The sequence below is a fragment of the Mustela nivalis genome, assembly GCF_964662115.1.
Source record: "Mustela nivalis genome assembly, chromosome: 17".
Lineage (NCBI taxonomy): Eukaryota > Metazoa > Chordata > Mammalia > Carnivora > Mustelidae > Mustela > Mustela nivalis.
Window position 1 is genome coordinate 61,296,407 of NC_139036.1, and position 25,300 is coordinate 61,321,706.

At 62.0% G+C, this 25,300-nt stretch overlaps 3 protein-coding genes and 1 long non-coding RNA gene across 15 annotated transcripts; 1 reads left to right on the top strand and 3 right to left on the bottom strand.

The window, feature by feature from the left end:
- Positions 1-3: 3 nt before the first annotated feature.
- On the bottom strand, positions 4-8,989 carry MAFG (MAF bZIP transcription factor G). Of its 11 annotated transcripts, none has more exons than XM_082705639.1 (3): positions 8,831-8,989; positions 4,833-4,895; positions 4-4,739 (listed from the first exon to the last, which is right to left on the bottom strand). In XM_082705639.1, exons 2-3 carry the CDS (start codon positions 4,866-4,868, stop codon positions 4,287-4,289), a joined length of 489 nt encoding a protein of 162 aa, XP_082561765.1. In that variant the 5' UTR covers positions 4,869-4,895; positions 8,831-8,989; the 3' UTR covers positions 4-4,286. The 11 variants fall into 11 exon arrangements, with proteins under 11 accessions (XP_082561765.1, XP_082561766.1, XP_082561760.1 ...); XM_082705640.1 differs by lacking the exon at positions 8,831-8,989 and adding an exon at positions 8,585-8,706; XM_082705634.1 differs by lacking the exon at positions 8,831-8,989 and adding an exon at positions 8,244-8,428.
- Positions 8,990-9,126: 137 nt separating this feature from the next.
- Positions 9,127-10,338, top strand: LOC309850981. Its single transcript, XR_014304560.1, has 2 exons — positions 9,127-9,716; positions 10,122-10,338. It is a non-coding gene; the product is annotated as an uncharacterized lncRNA (long non-coding RNA).
- A 2,981-nt stretch (positions 10,339-13,319) lies between these two features.
- Positions 13,320-17,949, bottom strand: PYCR1 (pyrroline-5-carboxylate reductase 1). Of its 2 annotated transcripts, none has more exons than XM_082705604.1 (8): positions 17,828-17,949; positions 17,309-17,431; positions 16,987-17,057; positions 16,065-16,244; positions 15,631-15,852; positions 15,346-15,438; positions 15,013-15,176; positions 13,320-14,158 (listed from the first exon to the last, which is right to left on the bottom strand). In XM_082705604.1, exons 2-8 carry the CDS (start codon positions 17,373-17,375, stop codon positions 13,993-13,995), a joined length of 963 nt encoding a protein of 320 aa, XP_082561730.1. In that variant the 5' UTR covers positions 17,376-17,431; positions 17,828-17,949; the 3' UTR covers positions 13,320-13,992. The 2 variants fall into 2 exon arrangements, with proteins under 2 accessions (XP_082561730.1, XP_082561729.1); XM_082705603.1 differs by having other exon boundaries at positions 17,832-17,900.
- A 2,937-nt stretch (positions 17,950-20,886) lies between these two features.
- MYADML2 (myeloid associated differentiation marker like 2) lies at positions 20,887-22,248 on the bottom strand. Its single transcript, XM_082705618.1, has one exon. It carries the CDS (start codon positions 22,157-22,159, stop codon positions 21,236-21,238), a length of 924 nt encoding a protein of 307 aa, XP_082561744.1. The 5' UTR covers positions 22,160-22,248; the 3' UTR covers positions 20,887-21,235.
- Between the last annotated feature and the right edge of the window lie 3,052 nt (positions 22,249-25,300).

Consider the following 25,300-nt stretch of genomic DNA (forward strand, 5'->3'; position numbering starts at 1 on the left):
ACAGTCTCTTTAAAAGGTGTTTATTGATCATATACAAAATAAAGAAAACCTTATATATCACAAACATACACTATGTACAGCAATAAATACCCGGGGTCCGGCCCAGTGCCGCCCCCCCTGGACAATAATTTAGCAATAAATACTGCACAGGGCAGGGTGGGCCCTGGGGCCAAGGCCCGCCCCAGGGAGGCCCCTCCTCACCTGCATCTCCAACACCCTGGCAGGTCCCAGGGAACCCCCACCTTCCCCTGGTTTCAGCCCCAGGCAGGACAGGCAGGGTCTGATCACCTCTGCTTGGACCCAGCCTCTCAGCGCCAGGAGAGCACCAGAGCGGGACACACGGGGCAGCCCTTGTCCTGTTGCCCTAAGATGCCAGGAGAAGGCTTTCTGCACCCACTCCCGTTTGGTTAAAGGCTTCAGGGAGTAGCAAATTGAGGGGATGGGGAGAAGGGAGGGGCTGGGACACAAGGTTGCTGCAGGGGCTGGCCCCTCGCAGTTCCAGGGCTGGGGGGACTCTCTCCTACACTCCAGCTGGGGCTGCCAGACACCCACGCACCAAGGCTGCTGCTCCAGCGAGGGGTGCAAATGCCCGTGACTGGCTCAAAGGTGCCGCACACGCTCAAAACACACAGGCCTGAAGCAGGACAGGCCATTCCCCTACCTTTGTGTGTCCCCCACTTCTCCCCACCTGCTCCAAAACTAGACAGCCAACAGGAAGGCAATACCGCGCCAAAAAGAATTATTCAGTGGCTTCTGGGGGAAAAAAAATCGTTACTGTGTTGGTTCCTTTCACCAAACCACAGCCTAAAAAAGTAACTTACAAGATCCCCGAGCGGAAACGTGCTGCAGGCTGCGGCTTGGGCTTCCCAGCTGTGGACAGGAGCGTTAGCCAGCCGGCCACCTCAGACAGGGAGGCAACAGGGATAGGAAGGGGCCTGACCACCTGTCCCAAAGCAGGCTGCAACCGATCAGAGCCGTGGGCTCAGGCACGGACCGCAGGGGCTGCTGTTGACGGTCAGACCTGGACCAGGGGCAGAAGAGCCTCCGGGGAGACCCGGCATCCGGCAGAAATGAGCACACACCACAGCTGAGCAGCTGTGTCTTCTCATGTACAGACAGACAGCAGTGCCACCCGGAGTGGCAGCCAGCGTCAAGGGGAGGTCTCCCCCAGGTCATACTCAGGGCAGGAGCTGCCCTGTTCCCAACAGGGTTGTCCTCTGAAATCTGAGTGTCTGTGCTGAGGGAAGGGAAGAGTGAGGCAAGGGTGGGAAGGAAGGTGCACATCACGGTTCACTTAGCGGACCGGTCTGCGAGACTTGGCTTCAGCCAAAGCCCTCGATTCGCTGTGTCAGAAAAGTCGAGGAGGAAAAGAACACAACACTCTCACAGCAGGAAAACGGAATGAACAAGAATCAGAAAGACACCAAACCAGCCACGTGTGGACACAGGCTCTACTGTCAAGAAACCAAGGTGAAGGGGAAAAGGGGAAGAGTGCAGAGTGGCCCCACGGGGCCAGCGTGATGGGAACGGGACATTCCCCTAGACCCAAGGAACAGGTGCTCCAAATCCAAAAGCCGTGAAAGGAAGCATGACCTCACTCACTCCAGAAGCTTCTTCTATTACCTAAACCAGACCTGCACTTTTCTCTTCTACCTGTGCCCACCCTCCAACTCACCTTTCAGCTTCCAAACCTGCCTCCTCCCTCTGCTTTCCAGGTCTCCAACCTGGCAGATGGCCAGCTATCTCCCAGCCAGTGCCAGAGTGGGGACCGTAAATGGACCCGGAGGGCGTGGGCTTCTCCCCCTCTTCAGGGATTCTTACGATGCGATTCTGACTCACCGCTGCTACAATCAACATCTTTCGTCTAGACCTTAGGTAGACAAAGCCGCGCGTCAGGGAGGGGCAGGAAGCCACTAAGTATTGAGCTTCGATGGTCACAATCTCCACTGCAGGCTGACCGGGCACAATCGGGAAGGATGGGGCCTCTACGGCCAAGAGAAGCCCATCAACAGGACAGAAACGGACAGCACATCCCCGCTACCACCCCATGGGCACTCTGGGTCAGACTGGAGGATGAATACCCCGCCAGCCCCCACTGAGTTTCTTTTCGCCAGCCCACACGTCTGTGCGTTATAGGGCTCTAGAGCCCCCAGAGAAGCTGAGGCCCATGTGGCCAGAGACAGGGCCAGCACCACAGGCAGCTCGCATCCCATGGCGAGGAGGGGCTTCCGGAGCCCGGTCTGGAAGACTAGCTGCCTCTGCAGAGGAGCCGGGCTCAGCCCAGGGGTGGGCAGGTGGGCCGGGCCCAGCCCTGGAGACCAGCACCTCCACGAGCTACGCAGCACGTCACAGGAAGACACAGATCCCAAAGGAGGCAAAAAAAAGGCCCAAGGCCACGAGCAGGAGCGTGGCGCCTGCAGACCACAGCCCTTGTCTGGCGCCACTGGAGACCCCCACCCCAGCCCGCGGGCAGGGAGAAAGGCCACCCCGGATGAGCCCCAAGACCACCTGGCTTAGCCTGGGAAGCATTCCTTCACGGCGGGGAAGCACTGCTGGGCTAGGTGGGCAGCAGGACTGGAAACTCCCATGTGGGCCCAGGGGTTCCCGACGAGGCCCAAGGGAAGCCTACAGGGACAAAGCTGGGATCAGCGGCCAGAGCCCACGCATGCTGACTGGAGGCCAAAAGGAAGACACATGGGGGTACCTCGTGCCTCTGTGGTCCCCGGCAAACCCGCCAGCCATGGTCAGCGGCGGTAGGCGTGGAAGCAGTGGGGGGGGGCGGGCACTCTAGGACTGCCCCTCGTGGCTACCCTGCCACTGGGTCAGCCCAAGCCTTACACAGACATGCTGTGCGGGGTGAGAGCAGCAGAGCCCTGTGTCTGGTCCCCGGGGTCCCGGGTCAGGCACTGAGGCAGAGGGGGCTGGACTGATGGGCGGCCCCCCAACGCCTGCTGGAGCCCGAGCTGCCCAGCACCCCTGTCCAGGTCCAGGCCCAGCAAGCCAGCAGAAGCAAGAACACAACCAAATCCAAAAAACAAACACAGGATTAACAGACACAAGAAATGACACCCACAGGTCAAAGGTCACCAGAAGCACCAGCACGTGACGCGGCACAAGACCTCACCAGGCACAGACAACACCACGGCACCGGCAAGAGACGGAAGCAGGAAGGGCAAAGGAGTAAGTCACTTTCGGTACAATTGCAAAAGAGATAGCAAAGAGCCAGGACGCGCCTTGTGGTTGCTCACGGCTTGGCTTTTTTTTTTTTTTTTTTAATCTTTTTTAAAACTAAGTTTTATAAATAACGTCTGATAACTCTGTGTATATAAAAACTAAACTCCAACAGCCACAAAGACTTGTCCATAAGTTTACAAGAAAGGGATTTTTTTTTTGTTTGCTTTTTTCTTTTGTTAAACTAGCAAAGTTTCTATTATACTTTCCTTCCTTGTCCATATATACGGTCAAATGTTCTTGCTTGTTTTTTGTTTTTTTTTTTAAAAAGACAGTTTTATAAATACTCTGCAGCTCTTTTTTCTTTAGCTTTTAAACATATAATTTAATAACTTCGTAAAAGGAACTCCTCTCTTAAATAAAGGGCTATGTAACCACACAAACAGGTCATGTAAACAGTGGCACGGGACCCATCGCAGGACACTGGACACACCCTTCACGTATGTTCACAACCAGTGATTTGGTCTTGTTCAGTGCAACGCATCAGGCTCGAGCGCCCTGGCCCCTGGCACAAAGCCGCGGAACGCCCCATCCCTCCCAGCGCCTACAGAGCCCAGGCTAGTGGCCTGCCCGCCCAGGGCCCTCGGGGACACCCTACTCCCAGGAGCAGAGTCCATCTGTGCCTGTGGCTGCACTAAGAGTGAATCACAGCCCCCGGCCAGCCAGCAGCCGTGGGAGCCCGCGGGCCACCCGGGAGTGGACAGCAGCCTCCCCTTGCCCTGGGGCCCTCCCTGCTCTAACACCCGAGCTCCAGAACGCTCATTCGATCTTTCTCTGTTCCCACAGGGCCAACTCTGGACGCCAAGCCTGCACCGCCTTGGTACAAAGGGGACTGGGGGGCAACCCCACGTCACCGCCGAACTGACCAATCCCAACACACAAAACACACGATGACGACGACGAGATCAAAGGGGCTCAGCCCGGCGCCCCTGGGGTGCGGGTTGTGCTTTGCAGGGAAGGGAGGAGGCAGGAGAGGAGAAAGAAGGGGACAGGGCTGCCAAACTCGCCATGCGCCGAATGGCCCCTCGCAGACCCGCCCGGGCAAGCGCGAGTCCCTACGACCGGGCGTCCGTCTTGGACTTTACTATCGTAATGACGCTAGTGGCGGCCACCTTGCCGGGGACAAGGGGCCCCAAGCCGGCAGCGAGGGGGCCCCGGGCCGGCGCCACGGGGCTGCGGGCCACGGTCCTGGCGAAGTTCTGCAGGGCCTCGTACTTGGCGCGCAGCGCGTCGAGCTCCAGCTTCATGCTGGCGTTCTCCGAGGCCAGCTTCTCCACCTCCTGCTGCAGCTCCGCCTTCTGCTTCTCCAGCTCCTCCTTCTGCGTCACGCGCTTGACGCGGCAGCTGGCGGCGTAGCCCCGGTTCTTGAGCGTGCGCCGCCGCTGCTTCAGCTGGATGATCTCCTCCTTGGACAGGCCCCGCAGGTGCTGGTTCAGCTCCCGCACCGACATGGTCACCAGCTCCTCGTCCGTCAGGCTGGTGCCATTCTCACCCGGCTCCCGCTTCACCTGCGGGCGGGACTGCGCGTGAGGCCCGGGCTCCGCGGGGACCGCCCGCCCCAGCGCCGCCCCAGCTCCGGGCGCCGCCCACGGTCCGCTCACCTTCAAGGCCTTGTTTCCTTTATTGGGGGTCGTCATAACCCGGGGGCACGGCGAGCAGGCACTCTGCGAGACAGGGAGCGGAGGTCAGGACCCTGAGGACCGCTCCCCTTTCTCCCTCCCCGGGGCACAGAGCCGAGGGAAGGGGCCCAGTCCCAGCCTCAGCCCTCACCTCACCATCCCCAGTACCTGGCCCGGAGGACCACCTGCCAGCCTCTGGCTAGGCTGGTCCCTGGCCACCTTGTCCCTAGGAAACCCAGTGGGTCTGATGGGGGAAGGGGGACAGAAGGCCTGTTAGAAAGGCAGCGACCAGAAAGGGGCCTTGGGAAGAGTTGAGAGGGATGCAGGAAGGGCCAGCCTAGAAGGAAGCCGGGAGCTTTAAAAATAACCCCAGTGTGCGCCCCAGAGCATGGCTGCTCCTGGCGAGTCACGCTGACTCAGCACATCGCTCCCGCTCCCGCTCCCTCACCAGCCCGGCCTGGCACTCCCCAAGGCTGCCAGCCAACACAGCCCCAGGGGACCCGCAGCCTAAGCAGAGCACGGCTGGGGCCAGAAAGGCCAGCCTGGCCAACAGCAGGTGCAGGGCTGGGCCCAGTGACCCTGCAGCTGTGTACTCAGGGCCCTACCTCCTACAGCCACCTCCCCTTAGCTGGCCCTGTCCCCACAAAGGCTTAGGGGCCGGTGGGGACTCAGGCCAAGAGAAGGATGCAGGACAGTCCTGATTCTCCCACAGACTTTTCACTTTGAAGAGCTCGACTGTTTCCGGCATTGGTGGGAGCACCCCCCCCCCCAGGTGGCAGGCACCCCAGGAGAGGCTGGGCTCAGCCCTCTCTGCTGCTGATGGAGCAACCTTCCTGTGGCTTTGGATTGCCGCATCTGGTGCCCCTGCCCCACCCCAGCCACGCTGTTTCCTAAGAGGGCCCGCCAGGCCACCCAGGGGCTCTCCTCAGCCCCCTCCAGCCCCAGCCCCCTGCCAGGGGTCACTGCCCACAGCATAGGGAAAAACAACATAAGGGCTTGGGGGAGGGGTGGACCAAAGGGCCCCTCGCACCCATTCAGTTGCCCTTCCCACGCCCGGCCCTCACTGTCTGCTTCCTCGAGCCCTGCCAAGGACATTTATGTGCACCTAATCCTGCAAATTCGGCTCAGCCTTCCCCCACCAAAGCTTCAGGCAAGCACACTCCCTCCCAGCCCCCTGCTTTCCAGGTCAGGCTGGAGGGAAAGCGGACCCGGCCTCCTGCTGCAGGAGGTGTGAGCACCGTGAGCAATTCTGGGCAGCGGCGGGGGTGGGGCTTGTGACCCTTGCTGGGGAGGTAAAGCACAGCTTAGGGAAGTGGAGGCTCGCAAGGTGGCTCCAGGGCAGGAATGCCACTCACCCCTCCTCAGCCCAGGGCTCTCAGGCCATGCCGCAGAGCACCAGATGGAGCAGACAGAAGCTAGAGGTCAGAAGGTCCTGAGGGCCCCAAACCCATTCTGGGGGACAGGATCTCATGGCTGAGCTGCCGGGGCCCCCCAGCCTTAAGTCTGAGTTGGGGTGCAGGGACACTCCCCGGGGTCCTTCCACTGTCAGCCCAAAGGAAAAGCCCTGGCACCAGCTTTTCCCACCAGCCATCCTCCCCCGAATGCTGAGCACAACGGTGACTTCCTGAGATCACACAGAAGAGTGCGGAGCGTGGCGGCTGGGAGCTGAAAAGTGCCTCCTCGGCAGTTCTCACCCTCCGCAGAAGGCCTGAACTCAGCACAAGTGCAGCCACTCGCCTCCTAATCAAAGGTGCAGGGGGCGCGTGCCCGCCGTGGGGGAGGGGCAGGGCTCAGCAAAGCCAGGGCTTCTGCGGCCTCTGCCCACCAGGGAACACACACAGATGCGATGGTGACGGGCTTAGGGGAGGGGCTGTGGGACACAGCTCAGGGCACCTCGGGAAGCCAGAAGGAGGGTGTCCAGGAGGCTGGATTGAGAACAGGCTCCCTCTACTCTCCACCCCAAAGAGGGTCCAGGGTTGGGCCCCAGGGATCCTTCCCCAGTCACCTTCCCCTGAGGGTGAGCCACACTTGTAGATAAGACACGGACCATCCCCCCCCCGGGCGACCCACTCAGGCTGACAGCCAGCTGGGAAGGGAAAACTGGTTTCGACAGCTCCATGCCCTGAATGGGGGGGGGGGCTCTAGATGCACACGCAGGGCAAGAGCCCGCTCCTTCCCCGGCCTTCCTGCCACCCTGCCTGACAGAACCACCTCCTCCAAAACCCCTGAGCCACTGCAAGCCGTTCTGGAAAGAGTGGAAAACTTAATCTGCACCTAAGAACAAACGAGAACACGGAAAGAAGTACCCTCTTCGGGAATCCGCACTTTCCTAGGGTATAAAATTTGACCCAGAGATCAGCTGAGTTCAACATCCAGCACGTATAAGCCCAAGGCTAAGTGCGTGTGTGCTGGGGCGAAGGGGCATCCCTGAAGACCAACCACAAGGCCAGCCTGACCCAGCCACGAACCCCTAGGCAAGAATGGTCAGCTCTGGTTGAGACAAAACGCCCCAAGCCCTGGAGGCCAGGAACCACCCACACACTGAGGAAAGGTCAGGCCGCACCATCCTCAGGCTGTCACCCCCCAAGAGGCCCAACACCCACCAGGGAGGGCCACAATCTTTGCTGACACCCACACAGCACCAAGCCCCAACCTCAAGCAGGACAACTCTAAGGGTGCTCCATGGCTTCCACACCAGCCCACCGGCTGTGCCCCAAAGGCCACAACCACCACCTGCAGCTCTGCCCCACACCCCAGGGCCAGGCAGCAAAAGGGGCAAGGCCTGCTCACCAGACACCTCGCTTTCCAGATGTCAAAGTCCTGCTGCTTCCTCTCATTGGCAGTTTCCTGGTAGGGCGGCACCTGCTTCCCCTGACCTGTCCACTGTCCTCCAGGCCTTGAGCACAGGCACCCTTCTTTCTCCCACTGACTCCCTCTCTGGCCAGGGGCTATGCCTCTCTTGCCCGCCCAGGGGCTGCCCAGCCTAGCCAACCAGACCAGCCACAGGCAAAGCCTGCTCCCCAGCCTGGCAAGCACGGCCCCCTAAGCTCCTCCCCTGCCCTCCTCTCACTCGGAGAACTATTTCCCAGTTTGGGGAACTGTCCCAGACGCTGGTCAGGGACCGGCTGCCTGAGAAGAGCCGGCCTGGGAGGAGATGGACAGGCCGGCGGCTGCGCATTCTGCCAGGAAAGAACACCTGCACCTGGGCGCCTCCCCCTTCTCACGCCCCTGCCTTCAACTCGCACACCAGCCCTAACTTGAACGGGTGGCCCAGCCCCGGGGGCCTGGCCCTTCCCCAGTTTCCCTCCTCCTCTATGTGTCGGGCCTTTCGGACCCCAGGCCCCTAGCTCAAACCCGCCCCCACCCCAGACATCAGAATGAGCATCGAGTGACCTCATGCTGATGACTCAGCAAGTCTCCCTCTGGGCTCTGGCACGCGTGCGGCGGAGCGAAGCCGGCGCGAGCAGGGTCTTCCCGGCCCCGCCACGTGCCGCCCCCTCCCCCCAGGCCCGCCGAGGACCCCTGCGCCCGGGGAGGCGGACACAGACACCTGATGAATCAGCAGCTACACCCGGGGGCCCCCCGAGGCTCTTCCGCCGAGCCCTAGGCGCCCCGCTCGACCCCACCCTTTCCTCCCGCCACCGCGGCCGCCCCTCCCACCAGGACGCCCGGGGCTCCGCCGCGCGAGCCCCGCAGACGCCCCGCCCCGCCCTCCTCCGTCCCCCGCGACCCACCCCAGCACCCCGGGCGCGAGGGCCAGGAGCTGCCGCTGACTCGCGGGGAAACCGAGGCACGGGCCGCCCGGAGGGCGCGGGGCGGACCCGCAGCCGGGAGCGCGCGGCCCGCCCCGCTCCCAGCCCGCCCGGGGGAGCCGCGGCCCCGCCCGCCCCCCGCCGCCACCCCGCGGCCCGGAGCCCGGAGCCCCCCGGCCGCCCGCCCGCCGCCCGCCGCCCGCCCGGCCGGCCCGCCGCCGCACTCACCCACCACACTGCGGGCCCGGGCGGGCCGAGGCCGGGGCGGGCGGGCGGGCGGGCGCTGCGAGGCCGCGCGGGGGGCTCCGGGCCCGGGGTGGGGGCGCTTCGCCTGCGCGGGCCGGGCCGAGCGCGCTGGGAAGGCCGGGCCGGACCAGGCTCGGGATCCGCCGCCGCCGCCGCCGCCGCCGCCGCCGCTCCACAGACGTCACATGATGTTTGGTCACGTGGGCTCCATTCATGAAGCGGCGACGCGGCCGCCGGGGCTTAAAGGGGAAGCGGCGGCGGCCGCGGCGGCTGCGGGGCGCGTCCTCACTGCGCCTGCGCGCCCGGAGCCGGCTCCGGACCTTGCGCGCGGCTCCCGGCCCCGGCAGGACCCGCCCGGGCCGCGAGGCTGGGGGCCCGGGGGGAGGGCTGGGGGGCCCGTGTCCCGCTCTGCTGACCCGCGGGACCGCTGCGGCCCTGAGGTCCCCGTGCGTCGCGGACACGGTCCCCGAGGCGCTTCCGAGGCTGCACGGCGGGCACAGCGCGCGTTCCCCGCCGCGTCATTCCCGGACCCGCCTCGGCCCTGCCGGGCAGCGGGGGCCGGTTCACAGACGACCCGACAGCCTTGTCCAGGGTTCGCAGTGAGGTCTGGCCGCGGCCACCTGCGAGGGCTGCGGGGTGTCCCCACCCACCGCCCCCAGACCTCACGTTAGCGACGAGCCCTGGCGCAGCTCCGGGGACTGCCCGGAAAACGTCGGTGAGAGGGGTGCACCCACCGCACCTGTCTGGGACCCCGTCCCCTCGGGCCGAATCCGCTCCTGCCCCTGCTGTGAGGACCTCTCGCTGCTGCTCAAAATTCCCGGGGGAAGAAGGGACACCGGAGGGATCCCATTTCCAAGTCCTCGAACAGGTATAGAGCCAGGAAAAGCGACTCATCCTGCGAGGCAGGTCGGTGGGACTCAGGTGAGCTGGCCCAGGGGCGGTGAGGGACAGGCAGCGGCAGCACACACATACACACACACACACACACACACACACACCGGGTCTCTGTGGGAATTCAGTGCCACCAACTGACGAAGGCCATCGGCAGAGGACCCGGAAGCCAGGGACATAAGGGTCCCCGAGGGACCCCCTGCCTGCCTTCAGGATCTCCTCTGTGAATCCCACCATGCCTTGTACCCCGCCTGCTTTGTAGGGTTGTGCGTGGTGGTCTATTTCGAGGTGGTCTTTAAGGGCAGGCACCACACTGTTCTCCAGGGCCTTAATATATCTGGGGCATGACTCTTGGTTGGTTGTTTTTTTGGTTTTTTTTAAGATTTTATTTGTAGGAACGCCTGGGTGGCTCCATCGGTGAAGCATCTGCCTTCGGCTCATGTCACGATCCTGGGGTCCTCGATCAACCCCCACATCAGGCTCCCTGCTCAGTGTGGGGTCTGCTTCTCCCTCTGCCTGCCGCTCCTTTCTGCCTGTGCTCCCTCTCTCTTGCTCGCTCACTCTGTCTCTCTCAAATAAAATCTTTTAAAAAAGTTAAAGATTTTATTTGTAACTGATCTTAACACCCAAGGTGGGGCTTGAACTCACAACCCCAAGATTGCTTGCTCTAGCGACTAAGCCAGCCAGGTGCCCCAGGGGCATGACTTTTAAAGTCTACTAAATACACAGAACAAGGCTTGCCCCTGAGGACGAAAGTGCACTCCTGTGGGCTCCACCTCCGCAAGCCTCCTCTCCGCCACCACCAGCTCCGTTCTCCTGGTCACACTTGGTAGGGATGTAGGGCCTGACTTACTGCTGGGCCTTGAGAGCCACTCCAGGCAGGTCATGGGGGTTGGCTTGGTGCCACACGGCTCAGGCTGGAACCATGACACCATCAGGGAACACAGGTGATTGACCCGGGCCTGGGGACCAACCGCTTTGTTGGAGGCTCGCTGGCTAGTCTTCTCATGCCCCCATACCCCCGACTCCTCAGTTCTCACACAATGGGGCCTGGCTGCGTTTATACATGGTAGGTGACTGAGAGGCTGACTTACCCATTGTGCTGCTGCCTGCTCCTTCTCCCCAAGGAGGCTTCTACTCTTGGCAAGGTGTCTCTTCTTCCCCACTGGGAACACACCCGGCCACTTGGAAGAGGGGACAGGCAGGCGGGAGGTTGTGCCTATCCCGGGCCACCAGAGAGGTCAATGAGAAGTGCACTGGGGCCCAGCTCATCTGGAGGCCAGCGAGAGTGCGGATGTGAGGACTGCTTCCCGCTTACAGGTGGCCCTGGGCCCTAAGGTCAGCCCTCTGGACATGCGATGGGGAGGCTAGACTGCCCACCTTCTACTCTCTGGGACCTGTGGGGAGAGGAATGTTCCAGACCGCCCAGGCTCCTTCGCTGCCCTCTCACCCCACTCTTCTGCAGAGGTGCGGAGAGTTTGCAAACAAGGTTCCGATCTGCTGCAGAGTAACGGGCAGCGGGTCTGTTTGCACATCTGTGGGAGGTCATCAGGGATGGGTTGTGCCCTGTCCAAACACCCAGAGAGCCTAGCCTTCAGGATCTGTCTCTGGGTCCAGCTAGAGAGCCCCGGAGAGTCCGTGGTTGGTCTCATCTGCCCCAAGTCTGGCTGGCCCCCACCCAGGGCCCAGGACATCCGTCTCTGGGAATAACACTGCAGCCACACTGTGGAGTGACACCAGAAAGTGACAGGTCCACAGGCTCCAGCATCCCTGCCGGTCCACAAGCATCACCATGACTGGCGTCTGGGGCTGCCTCGGTGGGCAGACGCAGAGACCCAGCTCTCTGGTCCAGCCTGGCCTTCCCCGGGCTTCCTGCTGCAGCCTGCCCATGCCCTCCTGCTGACCCCTCCCAGATCTCCCCCTTCTGCTCGCACCCTCCGCAGGCAGATCTGGGGACCCCACTGGGTTCTCCTGGAGTTCAGCAGGCCCCAAACCTGACATTACAAGGAGGCTCAGGACACAAGGACTGACTAACCCTTCTTCCAAGGGGGGTCCAGGCAGGGAGCTGGGCCCACGCCAGGGCCCTCCCAGGTTGTACTTCTTCCTTCTCTGTCTGGCCAGGGGCTGCCGACTTGTTTGTTCTGGAGCCTGAGTCCAGCTCACTTGGGGTCCACAGGACAGGGTCAGCCTGCTACAGGAAAGGACTGGCAAGGAGAAGTCGGGCAAAGACCCCATCCAGGCAGGCAGGAGCCTAGGGCAAAGTTAGGCTATTAACTAATTTCCAATTAGGAAACTAAGGCAGAAGCAGACGGGTCAAGCAGACGGAGCTGGTTTTCCCACTGGATTCACCCGGCCCACTGGGCAATAGGCAGTAAGTTCATTCGAGCCCCTGCCCCATTTGGGGACATCCAGGGCATGGCAGGGGTCAGAGCTGGCGGTGACGGGAGCCAGGAAGGCATACCTAACTGACCCTGGCCAGCGGACCCCTGTGACGGCTTCTCTAGATGGTAGCATTGCAATGCCTCCTGGCTGGCATCTGGGGGCCCCTGGCCCTTGAAGCCCATCTCTGTCCTTGGCCTGCCCCGGACCCGTGTGAAACAGGTCCCTGCTCCCCATGGGGCTGTGCTCATGGTTACAGTGTCTGGGTATCTGTCCCCGTGAGACCCTCAGGCCTGGTTCACCTCTGCAGCCTTCTTGCCTGGCTCACTCCCCTTCTGCCAGCTCATTGGGCTTCCCCGTTTCCCCACCAGCGGGACTCTGGCTTGATCCAAAACCACAGCCTGAGAGCTCACGTCCCCTCTGCCGAGACCCAGGACATTCTTTGTGGGCCAGAGTAAAGCCTCCGCGCACAGCTTTTCTGGACCCGAGCTTCCTCCGATGCCACTTCCACACTTCAGACCCACTTACTCTCCTAGAGCCAGAGCATGTGTGCTAACCGCGTGCCACCTCACGCATGGCCGGCAAGTGATGAGACTAGCTTTGAGTTGAAGGGAGTGGCCAGGGGCCAGCTTGGGTCCTGGCCAGGCCTGTGGCCTGTCCTCTTCTGGAAACATTTTTCCCCAGGGAGAGGGTGCCGAGGTGCTGTCAGAGGTGATTCTGGCTCCCTCATGCCCACCTCTGCCCCCACACAGGAGGGGGACACAGACGCCCCAGGCCCAGACACGTGACATCTACTGGTCCAAGTCTCTGGAGAGCCCTGACATACCTCCCTGGGGGCTCCTCCTTCACCCGCCCCTGCCTGTGTGAAGAGATGTGTGCCCCGGTAAGCTCGGAGGTGCTGGGGGTGCAGAGGCTGCCGCCCCACCCCCCGCAGTGGGGCACGCCGAGCCAGGCCACCGGGGCCAGCATCCAATCTCGCCTCTAGGGCTGAGGCACAAAGCACCGCACTCTTCCCCAGGAGTTCCCTCTACTTTCCCTTGCTGGGACTCAGTCCCCCGCAACCAGAATGCCTTGCCAAACAGGGCTCCAGGACCCGTGCGATGCGAGCAGCAGGTGGTGACTAAGAGGACACTCGACAAGGTCCCTCTAGGACCGCGGGGGCCCTTCCGCCACACGCGGGATGAAGTTAGAAACAAGGCACCAGGTTGGAAACCAATGTATTTCACCCAAAAGGTGGAGAAGGGACAGACTCTGTAGCTCGGCAGGGAACGGGACACACAGATCTCAGAATCCGGGACTAACCAAGGAGCCCTTTTCTCAAACGCCGAACGGCGATTCAGGGGACTTGCAGCTGTGGTCCTGGCTGCTGGACTCAGGACACTTGGGATCCTCTGGTCCTTCTCGCAATGAGGAGGCATCACCCCAAGTAGAGACTGGAGAAGGGGCAGGGGTGGGACGGGGTTCCCTCCTCGGCTGGGCCTCTGTGGGAGTGGGGGTGCAGGGGGTAACCTTGACCTTTGTACTCAGGAAGGGGCCTAGCCCCAAGTCGGCTGACCATTTAAGGCCCCCAGCCCTCCTAAACTCCAGAAGAGGTCCTGACCTGGTCTGGGGGAGGAGGAAGGGGGACATTGAGGTCCGAGAATCCATCTGTTCCGGGCCAGGAAGCACTTAGTGACCACACAACTTCCCGCTGGGAAGCGACGCAGCCCCTCCCTGGTTACAACCCCTGCTGACATGAGCCGACTCGAGTGGCAGGCAGTGGGTTGCTGTGGGGACACCCTGTGTGGCCTGGGGCTAAGGACAGCCAGCGCAGGGGTGCCAAGCCCAGCAGGGAGGAGGCAGTGGAGAGCAGCCTGGTGAGCGTGCTGGCCACCTCAGCTCTCCTTGCCCGCTGGGGCCAGGCTTTGGGGGAACGGCGTGGAGTGGCCAGAAGGGCTCTGGGAGCACCCCACACAGGACTCCAGCTTCACCTTGTCCAGGACGGTCTTTTTGATGGAGGCTGGCGAGACCTTCTCCTGGTCGGCCACGGACTGCAGCTCCCTGGGGAGGCAGCGAGGGGGGTTAGCTCCAGGCCGTGCCTCCGTCCTGCGCCCAACTGTTCACCAGGGAGGAGGAAGCCCCCGACGGCCTGGGCGCTCTGTGCTGTCTCCCACCTCAGCTCCCTAGGCCAGGCCCCTGCCCGCTGCCTCCTACTGACTCAGATCAGCTCAGGGTCACCAAACCTACTAGCAGCCCCTCAGCCCCTGAACCCATCCCTGCCCCAAGCAGGGGCCATGTGCCTTGTCCGTATCCCCTGAAGGTTGGGGGCCAGAGGGTAGCACTGCCTCCCAGGTCGTCCCTCGCCGTCAGGTCGTGCACTCAGAGACATTCTGGGCTCCACTGGGGCAGGCAGGGATGTGAGAGACATGCCTGTCTATCCTGCAGACCTGAGCTCCAAGCCGAGTCCGCACATCCTGCTGTCCCTCCTCTTTAATTTCCTTTCTGCCGTCACCCTGCTGGTGTCACCCCGCTGGTGTCACCCTGCTGGTGCAAATGCACAGCGGAGTGCCCTTACGGCTGACCTGCCAAGTCTCCCCAGGAGGGGGCGGGCGGGAGGAGGGTGTGACCCGGGCCCCAGGAGATCCCTCTGGTTCCCACTGGCCTGCCTCCCCAGCCTGGATGGTCACCCTGGTCTGCAGGCTCAAGTGGTGACCCCCCGTGGGGAGCGCCACACGGGCCCGGAGGGCAGCCCGTCTCCACAGGACAACGGGTGCCTGGGTACTCCCAGCCATGACCCTCGGGCACTGCTGCCAGGCCTCAGGAAATGTGTGCTCGGGGAAAGGCTGAGCAGAACACGTGAGGGCTCTGGCGGGCCGAGTCGTGCAGCCAGGAGCAGGCAGCCTTGGGGGGCCCACCGTGTGCGGACGCAGGAGGCCTCCACAGCATTGATGAGGAGGGAGCGGAAGCCCCCGCTCTCCAGGACGTGCAAGGCGTGGATGGTGGCCCCGCCGGGAGAGCAGACGTGGTCCCTCAGCTGGCCTGGGTGCTGTTCTGAGTCCAGCAGCATCTTGGAGGCTCCCTGCACCAGAGAGAGCCGCTGACCGCTGCAGGGCACCTCTCCTGCCTGCAGGCCACTGTCCCCAGCCCCAGCCACCATGCACCCGCTGATTCTCCCCCATCCGCCCACCGCAACAGCGTCAGGCCGGGCAAGGAGCAGCCCTCAGCAAAGCATCAGGAAAAGCACTGACCAGCAGAGCCTGGGCTCCGAGGCGGACTGCCAGGCGCCTGGGCAGCCCCATCTTCACACCCCCATCTGCCAGGGCCTCCAGGGCTGTGAATGCCTGCAGGGAAAAGGCACCTAAGCCACTACCCCAGGCCCTTCCTCCTCCTCCTCCTCCTCCTCCTCCAGGTGTTGGTGCTGCCTGGCAGCTCCGCCCACAGCAGCCAGGGCAGGGAGGAGGAAGGAGGATGTGCCCCGTCCTGGGAACGGTCCGCCACGCCACCACCCGTGGCCGCCCAGCCCCAGTCCTCACGTAGGCTGGGCCGCTGCCGCTGAGCCCGGTGACAGCATCGATCAGGTCCTCCTCCACCTCCGTGCAGAAGCCCACGCTACCCATCAGCTTCTCCAGGAGCCGGCCATCCTCCACCTGGGCGTGGGTGCCCGTGGCGTACACAGTGGCCCCCTCCCGCACCACAACCGGGGTATTGGTCATGCAGCGGATAACTTTGGGGGCCGGCTGGAATGCCATCAGCTTCTGGAGGGGAGAGTGGCTGTGTGTCTGTGTGGCCCCTTGCCCAGCAGGGTGTGCTTGGCCTCAGGGAACACACTCACCCAACCAAGCACTTCCTGGCTTCTCACTGCGGACAAGGCCAATTGGCCATTTCTCAGCCAGAGCTCCCAAACACAGCGCAGAGCATGCTTCTACCCCCTTCTCAGACCCCACCGGCCTGCACCCACAATGCTCACCTTCTCGATGGAGCTGATGGTGACCCCAGCAGCGCAGGACACCACGATGTGCCGACCCTCCATGTCAGCACCGATCTCGTCCAGGATAAACGGGATGATATGTGGCTTCACGGCCAAGAAGAGCACGTCACTGTGCCGCACAGTCTCCTTGTTGTGGGGAGTCAGGTTCACTCCCATCTTCTGCAGGGAGCGCCAGTAGGGGCTCAGCCTGCCAACATGGCTGGCCGCGCCCCCTCATACCCTCCCCAAGCTGAGAGCCCCGGGCATAGAAGAGGACTGAGGCTGCTGAGAACGGGGACAGGCTGGGGAGGGGTTCAGGGCATGGAGCTCTGACAGCCCCCAGTCACCCTTCCCACCCTGAAGCCCAAGCTCTCTGCACTGATATACGACCCTTTTGGAAACAGAAAACGGATGAGTACCCACGCCACAGCCCTGATGCACCCCATCGTGGGCGGCAAGCCTCCAGGGGTGAGCGGCATTATGGGTGCGCAGGCTCTCCCAGCTTGAGGTCTGGAGCCCTAACTCAGCTGTGGCAAACCAAACCTGTATTCAGTTCCCAGATGGGTCTGACCTGGCCCCAACTCTGTGGTCCCATCTGCTGGGCTCCCACAGTCTCTGTGGAGGCTCCGTTTGGGGAACCCCATTCCAGTCCAGCACACCCTTCCCACAAGCTGCACGTGTGCCTGTCCCCAGGTCCCAGGAGCTGAGCAAGGGCTGTTACCAGCAGGCCAGCAGGCAGGTCTGTGGGGTGCTACGGCCCAGGGCTCTCCTCTCCTGGGAAGGGTGGTGGTCCCACAGTGTCTCTCACTAGGACCTTTACACCTGGGGCCCTCAGGGTCAAGGCTATCACACACTCACCCCAGACACAGTGACTTAGCCCCTTCAGGGACCACCTCCCCATCCCTGTCCACCCTGCACCTACCCTGAGGGCAGAAACCGTGGCCAGGTCCATGTCTGGGGAGCTGGCCATGATCTTGTGGGCAGCCAGGATGCCTGCGGGTAACAGAGATCCTTCCTCAAGGTCTGTCCTGTCCTCCCCCATTCACGTTCACGGGAAGGAAAGTGGAAATCCCACCTCCAGTAAGACAGCAACTCCTGCCCCACCCCCAACCACCCCAAGGCTGCCATCTCCCCCAGGACTCAAACAGGGCAAGTTTTCCAGACCCGTCCTTTCACCCCCCAGCCGGTGGAAGGGTCATGGCCCACCCCTGCCCAGCCCGCGGCCTCCCGGCTGCAGGGCTTACCTGCTGCTGTGAAGCCCCTGGCCAAGGCAAAGGCCAGCTGGCCAGCTCCGATGAAGCCCACGCTCATGTTGTCGGAGGCGCCGCCCACAGCCCTCCCGGCGGCCACCGGCCCTGCAGGGGCAACTACGGGACGAGACGGGGCAGGACCCAGAGCAAGAAGTCGGGCGGGCGGTGCCAGGCCCGGCCCCTCGGCCGCTGGCCCGCGCCCATCCCCCCCCCCCCCCCCCCGCTCCCACCGCCAGCGCAGCCGGCCCAAGTCTGCCCGAGGCCGCGCGCCAGCTGCGACCGCGGCGGCTCCAGTCCCCGCGCCCGGACAGTCCCGACGGCCCCGAACAGAGGACACGGCGAGCGGCGGGCCGGCCTCCGGAGCCGGAGAGCCGCGGGGGGCGACGGCTCGGAGCCCGGACGCCCCCCACGTCCGGGCCCCACCCCCACCCCAGGCCCTAGCTGGGGCACGCAGGCGCGCCTCCTCCTGCCCCGCGCGCGCCCGCGCCCGACCCCAGCTGGGCGCCCACTCACCCACCGACCGCGCGGGTCGCCCGGGATGCGCGGAGCCGCGCCCGCCACGCGGCACCCGAGCCCGTCGGCCCCGCCCCCGCCGCTCCAGCGAATCGGAGGCGCGGCCGCCAGGCGCTGGCCAATCGAGGGGCGCGGGAGGAGCCAGGGGGCGGTTGCATCATCCGCTCGCCCCGCGCCTCCCGCCCCGCCGCCTCCCGGCCTCCCTGCGCCCCCGGCTCCCGCCCCGGGTACGCTCCCCGCGACGTTGCGTGGGCCCTGAGCGCGCCGGGGTGGGCCGGGCGGACCCGCACACGCCGGGCTGGGGTCCTCAGCCGAGGGGCCCGGGTGCGCTGTTCCTCGAGCGAACTGGAGAAGCGCGCACACTGTGTCCTCGCTTCTCCGCTCCTTTGTGCGCGTGCGTGCGAGCGTGCGGGAGGCTTGGAAGCAATTTGCGAAATGGAAACATTTAAAATGTAGCACTATCTTGATACTGTGTTTTGTAGCTTTAAAATTTATTTATTGTACCACGAAGCTTGAAAACTGGAGAGGATAGCCTAAGCCTTTTCAGAATCTCAAAATCGATGGGCGGGGGTGGGGTAGGGGGTGCACCTGGGAGGTCTAGGTCGATCCCGCGTGAGATCCAGACCGCCTTTTTCCCAACTGGGGTTTTCTCTGCGGGTCTTTTCTCCAGGCTGCGGCATGACGGAGGCCATAGTCCTGTATGGCCTAAACCTCCGCAAACAGGGGCTTGGGGCCAGTAGTGACCAATGAGTAAGGAGAAGATGAGATCCTATAGTGTCCCTCAGCTCCCGTGGAGCACGCCCACGTCTCCCGACATCTTGTCAGCAGTGTCCACGGGAATCCGGGGGTTTGCATTTGGAGAACAAGTTGAGTCTGCCTTCGGGTTTTGGCATAGTCCAGGGTCCCAGTCAGCAGAAGGGTTAAGGGCAAAAATAATAGTCATTGGCAACCCCCACCCTACCTCAGGGGAACAGGTGACCTGCTCTATTTTTTCAGTTCTGTATCCTCAACGGTGACAAGCTGTTCTCGGACCTGATCTGGCATTACCCTGACGTCTGTGCTCCAGAAGCAGGGCTATGAGTTCTTGTGGACACAGTGGTGGCCACCAGCACCATCAGACCCATGGGTAGTGACCATGAACGGAAGGTAGATTTGCTGGCATTCCCCATATAAGGGCAACAGAACGTTTAGTGCTCTCCCTCTGAGGGAGGTGCTTCTCCAGTTGTCACTCCCAGGATCCATGCCCACCAAACCTCATGACCCAAGTGCCCCCCCCCCCGACTCTTGCCCACCAGCATCTGCCCCTGACCCCACGCCACTTGTCCAAAGTGGACTGTCTTGGGACTGGCCCAGACTCCAAGCCATAGTGATAAAGCCCAGCAGACCCTCTGAGTATTCCCTGCCTGGACATAATCAAAGGACAGAACCCCTGCCTTCAAAAAGTACTGTTTTTCACTGATAAGAACAAATAACTCCCTCCTCCAAAAAGAAGAAGTCCTCTGACCCGGGGAGTGGCTGTCTGCAGGAACATCCCAAGGCAAGCCTCCAGGAGGGCTTCTGCCATGTTGACCAAAGCGGGATGCCTCCCACTTTGTCTCCCCCACAGACCTCTGAAATTTAGGGTAGGTGGAGCACTGGGAGCACAAGGCCACTGGACAATGAGGAGACTGGGGAGCCGGTGACAGATAACCATTTCAGAAGTTTGGCTAGAAAAGGAGGAGGACTGGTCGAGGTGCAGGCCTCCCTGTGAGCTAGGAAGGATGTGACCCATATGCTCCTTTGTCGCCTGGAGATGTGCCCCCTGGCCCCCGCTCTCCCTCAGTCAGTGAGGGCTGTCAGGACACCTCAGGACACACTGGTCCTGTTGGGGATTGGCTGTTGAGCCGATGATGCCTGTGTCCTCCAGATAAGAACCCTTGTGAGTGCGTGGTCCCTATCAGGCAAGCGAGCCATCCCTCTCACACAAGGGAGCCCCTGGAACCCAAGCCTAAGAGCTGCTTGGGCCCACGCCCCCCCCCACAACCCCCTGTGGGAGTGTGGGGTGTTGGTGATACTGAACACCACGGCAAGGGAGGGAGACCAGCTCGGCATCAGCCTCCTCTCCCCCAGCCGCATTGCCCACCAAGGGAGAGGACAATGCCTGTTACTCCCTCGGGAGGCCAACCCTCAGCCCAAGAGCCCCTCCTCCCTCAGTCACGTCCCGTCTTGTCCCTTCTCCCCTACTCACACTGCGGGGAATGGCCCAGGAGGGGCAGTTGGCCATTGCCCCCTGGGCGGAGAGATGCTCACCAGAGACAGGATGCAAACATTAGCGTTTATTTCCTGCTCCCGGGGATGGGCCACGGGGCTGCTGTACTCAGGGGCAGCCAGCGGCTTGGTCTGGGGTGGCCCCAGCTGGGCTCTCGAGCAGGAGAAGCTGGCGGGAGTGAGGAGGGTGACAGCCCCTGTAGGCTCTGGTGATCAGCGGCCGGGTGAATGGATGCTCGAGCGGAGGTCACGGGCCTGTGAGTACTACGGAGGTGTCCAGTGCCCGGGCTCCATGACCCAGTGGCCGCCCTAGGCTGGGCCCTCCCCCTGGATCAGGGCTACCCCAGACGTGCCTGCTGGGAGCCCACAGTGGGCACTGCAGAAGCTGCTGCCCTGGGGCTGATGGTAGGGGCCTGGTGGGCACTCCCTCCCGGGGTGCAAACTCAGCTTCTTCCCCACATTCTGCGTACAAGGGTGCTGCCAGCCCTCTGTGGGCCCCTGCAGGTCCCTGGCACTGTCTCTAGCCTGATGAGGCTGTCCCGTATGACCACGCCATGATTCCTTCTTATGGCCACTCAGAGATGGGCGTGGTGGGATCCCCATGCTTGGTTCCTTCTCTTTGAGGTGGCGCAGAGCGTCCCAGCAGCACCCTGCTGAGACAGCTGTCCGTCCCACACCCCTGGGAACTGTACCCTTTTCAACTCTACTTAGGTCATGGCCTGGACGGGGTCTCCAGACGCTGATGGGCACATGGGACTGCCTCCAAAACCCTAGCCTTCGTGTCCCCATCTATAAAGTGGGTCACAACAGCACCCAGTTCAAAGGCTTCTCTTGTTAACGGTGGGTGGCACTGGACCAGGGAGGGCCAGCAAATGGTGGGAGACAGAGAGAGAGAGATACAGACAGAGATAAGAGAGATACACAGAGAGAGAGAGACAGACAGGGACAAGCGCTAGGAGCTGCCGGGGGGAGGACACTTTCCTGTGGCCTGCTCAGGGCCTTCTGTCCCTCTGCCTCCCCTCCCCCCTCCCCAAGCCTGGCCAGAAATCCGGGAGCGGTTCTGCCGGTTGCCTCCCTCTGGCTTGCTTCCTGGGGGTCTTGGTTCACCTGGGTCCCCCTCATGGTGCCTGGAGCCCCTGGAGAGCACGGGTGGGCAGGCAGCTACAGGCTGGGCACGAAGCGGATCCTCTGGGAGTAGGCGAGGTCGGCGATATACAGGAGCAGGTTGACGTAGGTGAAGGTGGCCACCACCAGCTGGCTGTCCCAGAAGCAGCTTCCTCGGGGGCAGTCGGGGGGCCGCCCGGGCTCCCCGTACTTGGGGTCGAAACAGAAGACAGGCCAGATCACAGCCGCGCTGAGGTAAAGGAGCACGGCTAGAAAGGTGTACACCACCACCAGACGGTCAAAGGGGCATCCCAGACCCCCTGTGTGGCCCGTCACGCTCAGGGCCACCACAGCCACCGTGGCCAGGAAGCACAGGCTGTAGACGGCCACACACCACTGGGTGGCCACGTAGCGCCCATAGCGGCTGTCGTAGATCAGGGCCCCAAAGATGATGCAGGCCACGAAGGCCTGGACGATCTTGAGGAGCCCCGAGACCGTGGCCATGTAGCTGGCCACCTGGCCTGGCCGGGCCCGGGTCAGAGCTACCTCCACGGCATAGGCCAGGAAGAGGAGCCCCGCAAAGACGCTGGCTGCCAGGCGGAAGTCCCTGGTGGTGCAGCCCGCGGGCTCGGGGGGGCACTGCAGCCGGGCGAAGTACAGGGGGTAGAGGACGGCGGCCGTGGCGGACAGCAGCGTGGCTAGCATGGCGAAGGCCGCCGTAAAGTTGCCCCAGGACAGGTGCAGGCAGCTGTGCAGCCGGGTGAACTCGCAGGCCACCACAAGGCCGGAGAGGGCGAAGCAGAAGCCCCAGGCAGCCATGCAGAAGGTGCCCTGGACGCCCGCGAAGCCTCCCCGGTGGGCCACGAGGCTGAAGGTTGTGCAGCCAAAGGCCAGCTGCAGGACTCGGGCCGTGCCCACAGGGGATGTCACCGCACCTAGGTGCAGATACCCCCCCCCGGGGGGCTCCATGGCGCTGCCCATCTGGCCGGCCTCGTCCTTGCCTGGTGCGGTTCCCCCGGGGCCCCGGTGTCTCTGTGGGGCCGAGGCCCCTCTCTCTGCGGTGGCGGCTGGGACAGCAGGGACGATGACGCCGACTCCGCCTGACTTTGCAGCAGGGCTGCCTCTCCGCTGCCTGCGCGGGGCGGGCCAAGCACCCCGGCTCTATAAATAGGTGGTCATGATTGGAGCCCTGGAATAGCAGCCTGGTGTGTCTGTCCCCATCCCGGAGGGTCATCTGACCCCTGCATCCCGCTGCCAAGCCCCTGCCAGGACCATTAACCCCTTGGCTGCTGGCACTGCCCCGCCTCGCCTCGGATGCACCTGCCTCTGTTGGTCAGTTGGAGGCAGGGCCTGCGGGGGAGGAGGAGGGAGAAGAGAGAAGGGCGGGGGGAGCTCCGAGGCCTCCAGGACCAGCACTGGTGAGGAGGGAGGAGGCTCTCAGGGAGGCCAGGGGAGCAGTGGGGACTAGGACAGTTTTAGTACCCTGCCGTCCGAGTACCCTGCCGTCCGAGTCCCCTGGGCTCTCGCTCAGCCTGATCTCCTGGAGGTGTTTGGACTGACCCCAGGACACAGAGTTTTAGTTGTCATTTAGGGGTCACTTGTCTTTCCTCGAGTTTAAATAACTCCTAGAAAAAACCCCAGGGCTCCCTTCTTCAGGCTGAAATATTAACAGTGTACGATCACGACCTGAGCCAAAGGCAGATGCTTCACCGACTGAGCCACCCCTGCGCCCCTGGATTCAAGAATAATTAATATTTTGCCCTATTTGTGTTCTCTCTCCCCCACACCATTAATTATTAATAATACTAATTAATTCTGGGGATGCCTGGGAGGCTCAGTGGTTAAGCGTCTGCCTTCAGCTCAGGTCATGATTCCGGGGTCTTGGGATCGAGTCCCACATTGGGCTCCCTGCTCAGTGGGGGAGCTGCTTCTCCCTCTGCCTGCTGCTCCCCCTGCTTGTGGGCTCTGACGAATAAATTATAAAATCTTTAAATAATATATGAGTTAATTCTGCAGATATGATGATTTGCCACAAGATACTTCTATGGACACCTCCTAAGAATAAAGCCATTCTCCCACAGTTGTGACATTTTTTTAAAAAAGATTTTATTTATTTATTTATTTATTTATCTATTTGACAGAGAGAGCAAGAGTGCAGGCACTAGCAGGGGGAGCAGCAGAGGGAGAGGGAGAAGCAGGCTCCCTGATGAGCAGAGATCCAAAGTGGGGGCTCTATCCCAGGACCCCGGGATCATGACCTCAGCTGAAGGCCAGCTGACTGAGCCACTAGGCACCCCCACACTTGGGAAATCTAAGAATGATCATCTGATGGGGCACCTGGGTGGCTCACTTGGTAAAATCTGCCTTCCTGCCTGGGGTCCAGGAATTGAGTCCTACATCAGGCTCCCTGCTCAGCGGAGAGCCTGCTTCTCCCTCTCCCACTTCCCCTGCTTGTGCTCACTTTTCTCTCTCTCTCACACATGCATGTGCACACAGGCACTCTCGAATAATAAATAAATAAAATCTTAAAAAAAAAAAAGAATGAGGATGCATGGGTGGCTCAGTGGGTTAAAGCCTCTGCCTTTGGCTCAGGTCATGGTCTCAGGGTCCTGGGATCGAGCCCCACATCGGGCTCTCTGCTCCACGGGGAGCCTACTTCCTCCTCTCTCTCTCTGCCTGCTTGTGATCTCTGTCTGTCCAATACATAAATAAATAAATAAAAAGAATGATCACCTGATACATGGTTCTTACTCAATTTTCTCCATCTATTCCTGAAAACATTTTATACCTCTTAATTAATTAATTAATTAATTAATTTTATTATGACTTGTAGGCCCTGAACTCAGGACCATGAGATCAAGACCTGAGCTGAGATCCGGCACCGGGCACTCAACACTCCGAGTCCCGGCCCCGCCCGGCACGTTGCACCTTGTAAAGCATTTGTCGCAGACTCTGATTGGGGTCGTATCTTGACGCGGTCTGTCATGTCTCTCAGTCTCCTTCATTCCAGAATAGTCTCTACTCCCCTCCCCCTGCTCCCCTGTACTGTCTGTCTGTCTGTTTCCCTCTGGTTAGACTCTGTGAGATGCTCTTGGCAGGAAAACCAGGGAGTCTGTCGGGAGAACCGTGACGGAGTGTCCAGAGCACGGGAGGCAGCCGTCGGCGTGGAGTGAACTGGAATCGTCCCCAGTTCACGATTTCTCGTCTCCACTTCCTGCTGTCTTCCCAGGGTCTCAGCAGCCACGGGCCTCTCGTGGACAGTGTTCTCAGCGAGCACACACAGCCCCTCTAGCTGTGGAATGGTAGGGGTTGTCTGACCTGATGCGCCTGCTTGTGATTTTTCCAGAACAGCGAATCTAACCGTAAAATAAGGGATTCTTGTTTGTTCTCGTGTCTTTAATGCTCCGAGATCATGTCTGGACGCTGAGGAGGGGGCAGGATGGATGGAGGGTCTTCCTCCCGCTCGTTGGGGAGCCTGGCCGGCTCGCTCATTCAGGAGGAAGGCTCTGTCCTTGGGCAGGGCTCCGTGCGCCCTCGGGCAGGATTCTCTGCTTCATCCCTTCCCGCACCTGCTGCGCGTGCTCCTGACCCTGGCCAAGGGAGCGAGGGGAGGGGACGTGGGCCTTCGGCCTCGGGGGAGCCCTCTCCGTCAGAGCAGACAGTGGTCTCAGCAGACGAGTGCCATGCGCTTTAGACAAAGTTCACAACTCAGCGAATCCTAACAGTGAGCCGAGCCACGTTTCTGCACCACACAAACGGTTGCTGGGGTCCCCCCCGCCACGCCCTCACCCAAGAGATCCAGCTTGTAGCGCCCGAAACCTCGGGCATCCCGGGAAGACTGGGCTCAGCGCTGCCAGCGGTGGGGAGTGTCCTGCGTGCCTGGGGACAGCCAGCCCAGATATGCAGGTGGAAGACAGCCTCCCAGGCACCCGCAGCAGGTGTGGCGAGGGAGGGGGCGCCTCGCTTCCTGAGGAGCAGACACTGCCCAGACAGGGCTGGGGTCTCTGACGGCCTGCACGGAGATGCTTGGAAGTCAGGTCAACAGGGAGTGCTGGGGAGGGGCGGCGCGTGACGACAAACGTCAGCGTCCTGCGCTTTGCAGGGAAGGGCAGCCAGGACTGA

What these genes read in the sequence shown, in the direction of transcription:
- MAFG (XM_082705635.1), bottom strand. Translation starts at nt 4,868, where the DNA reads ATGACGACCCCCAATAAAGGAAACAAGGCCTTGAAGGTGAGCGGACCG.
- PYCR1 (XM_082705604.1), bottom strand. Translation starts at nt 17,375, where the DNA reads ATGAGCGTGGGCTTCATCGGAGCTGGCCAGCTGGCCTTTGCCTTGGCC. An exon ending in CCATCAGCTCCATCGAGAAG is followed by an intron (nt 15,853 to 16,064) that starts GTGAGCATTGTG and finishes TCTCCCCTCCAG; the next exon opens with AAGCTGATGGCATTCCAGCC. An exon ending in GCCTCCTGCGTCCGCACACG is followed by an intron (nt 14,159 to 15,012) that starts GTGGGCCCCCCA and finishes CTGCCTCCCCAG; the next exon opens with GGAGCTGCAGTCCGTGGCCG.
- MYADML2 (XM_082705618.1), bottom strand. Translation starts at nt 22,159, where the DNA reads ATGGGCAGCGCCATGGAGCCCCCCGGGGGGGGGTATCTGCACCTAGGT.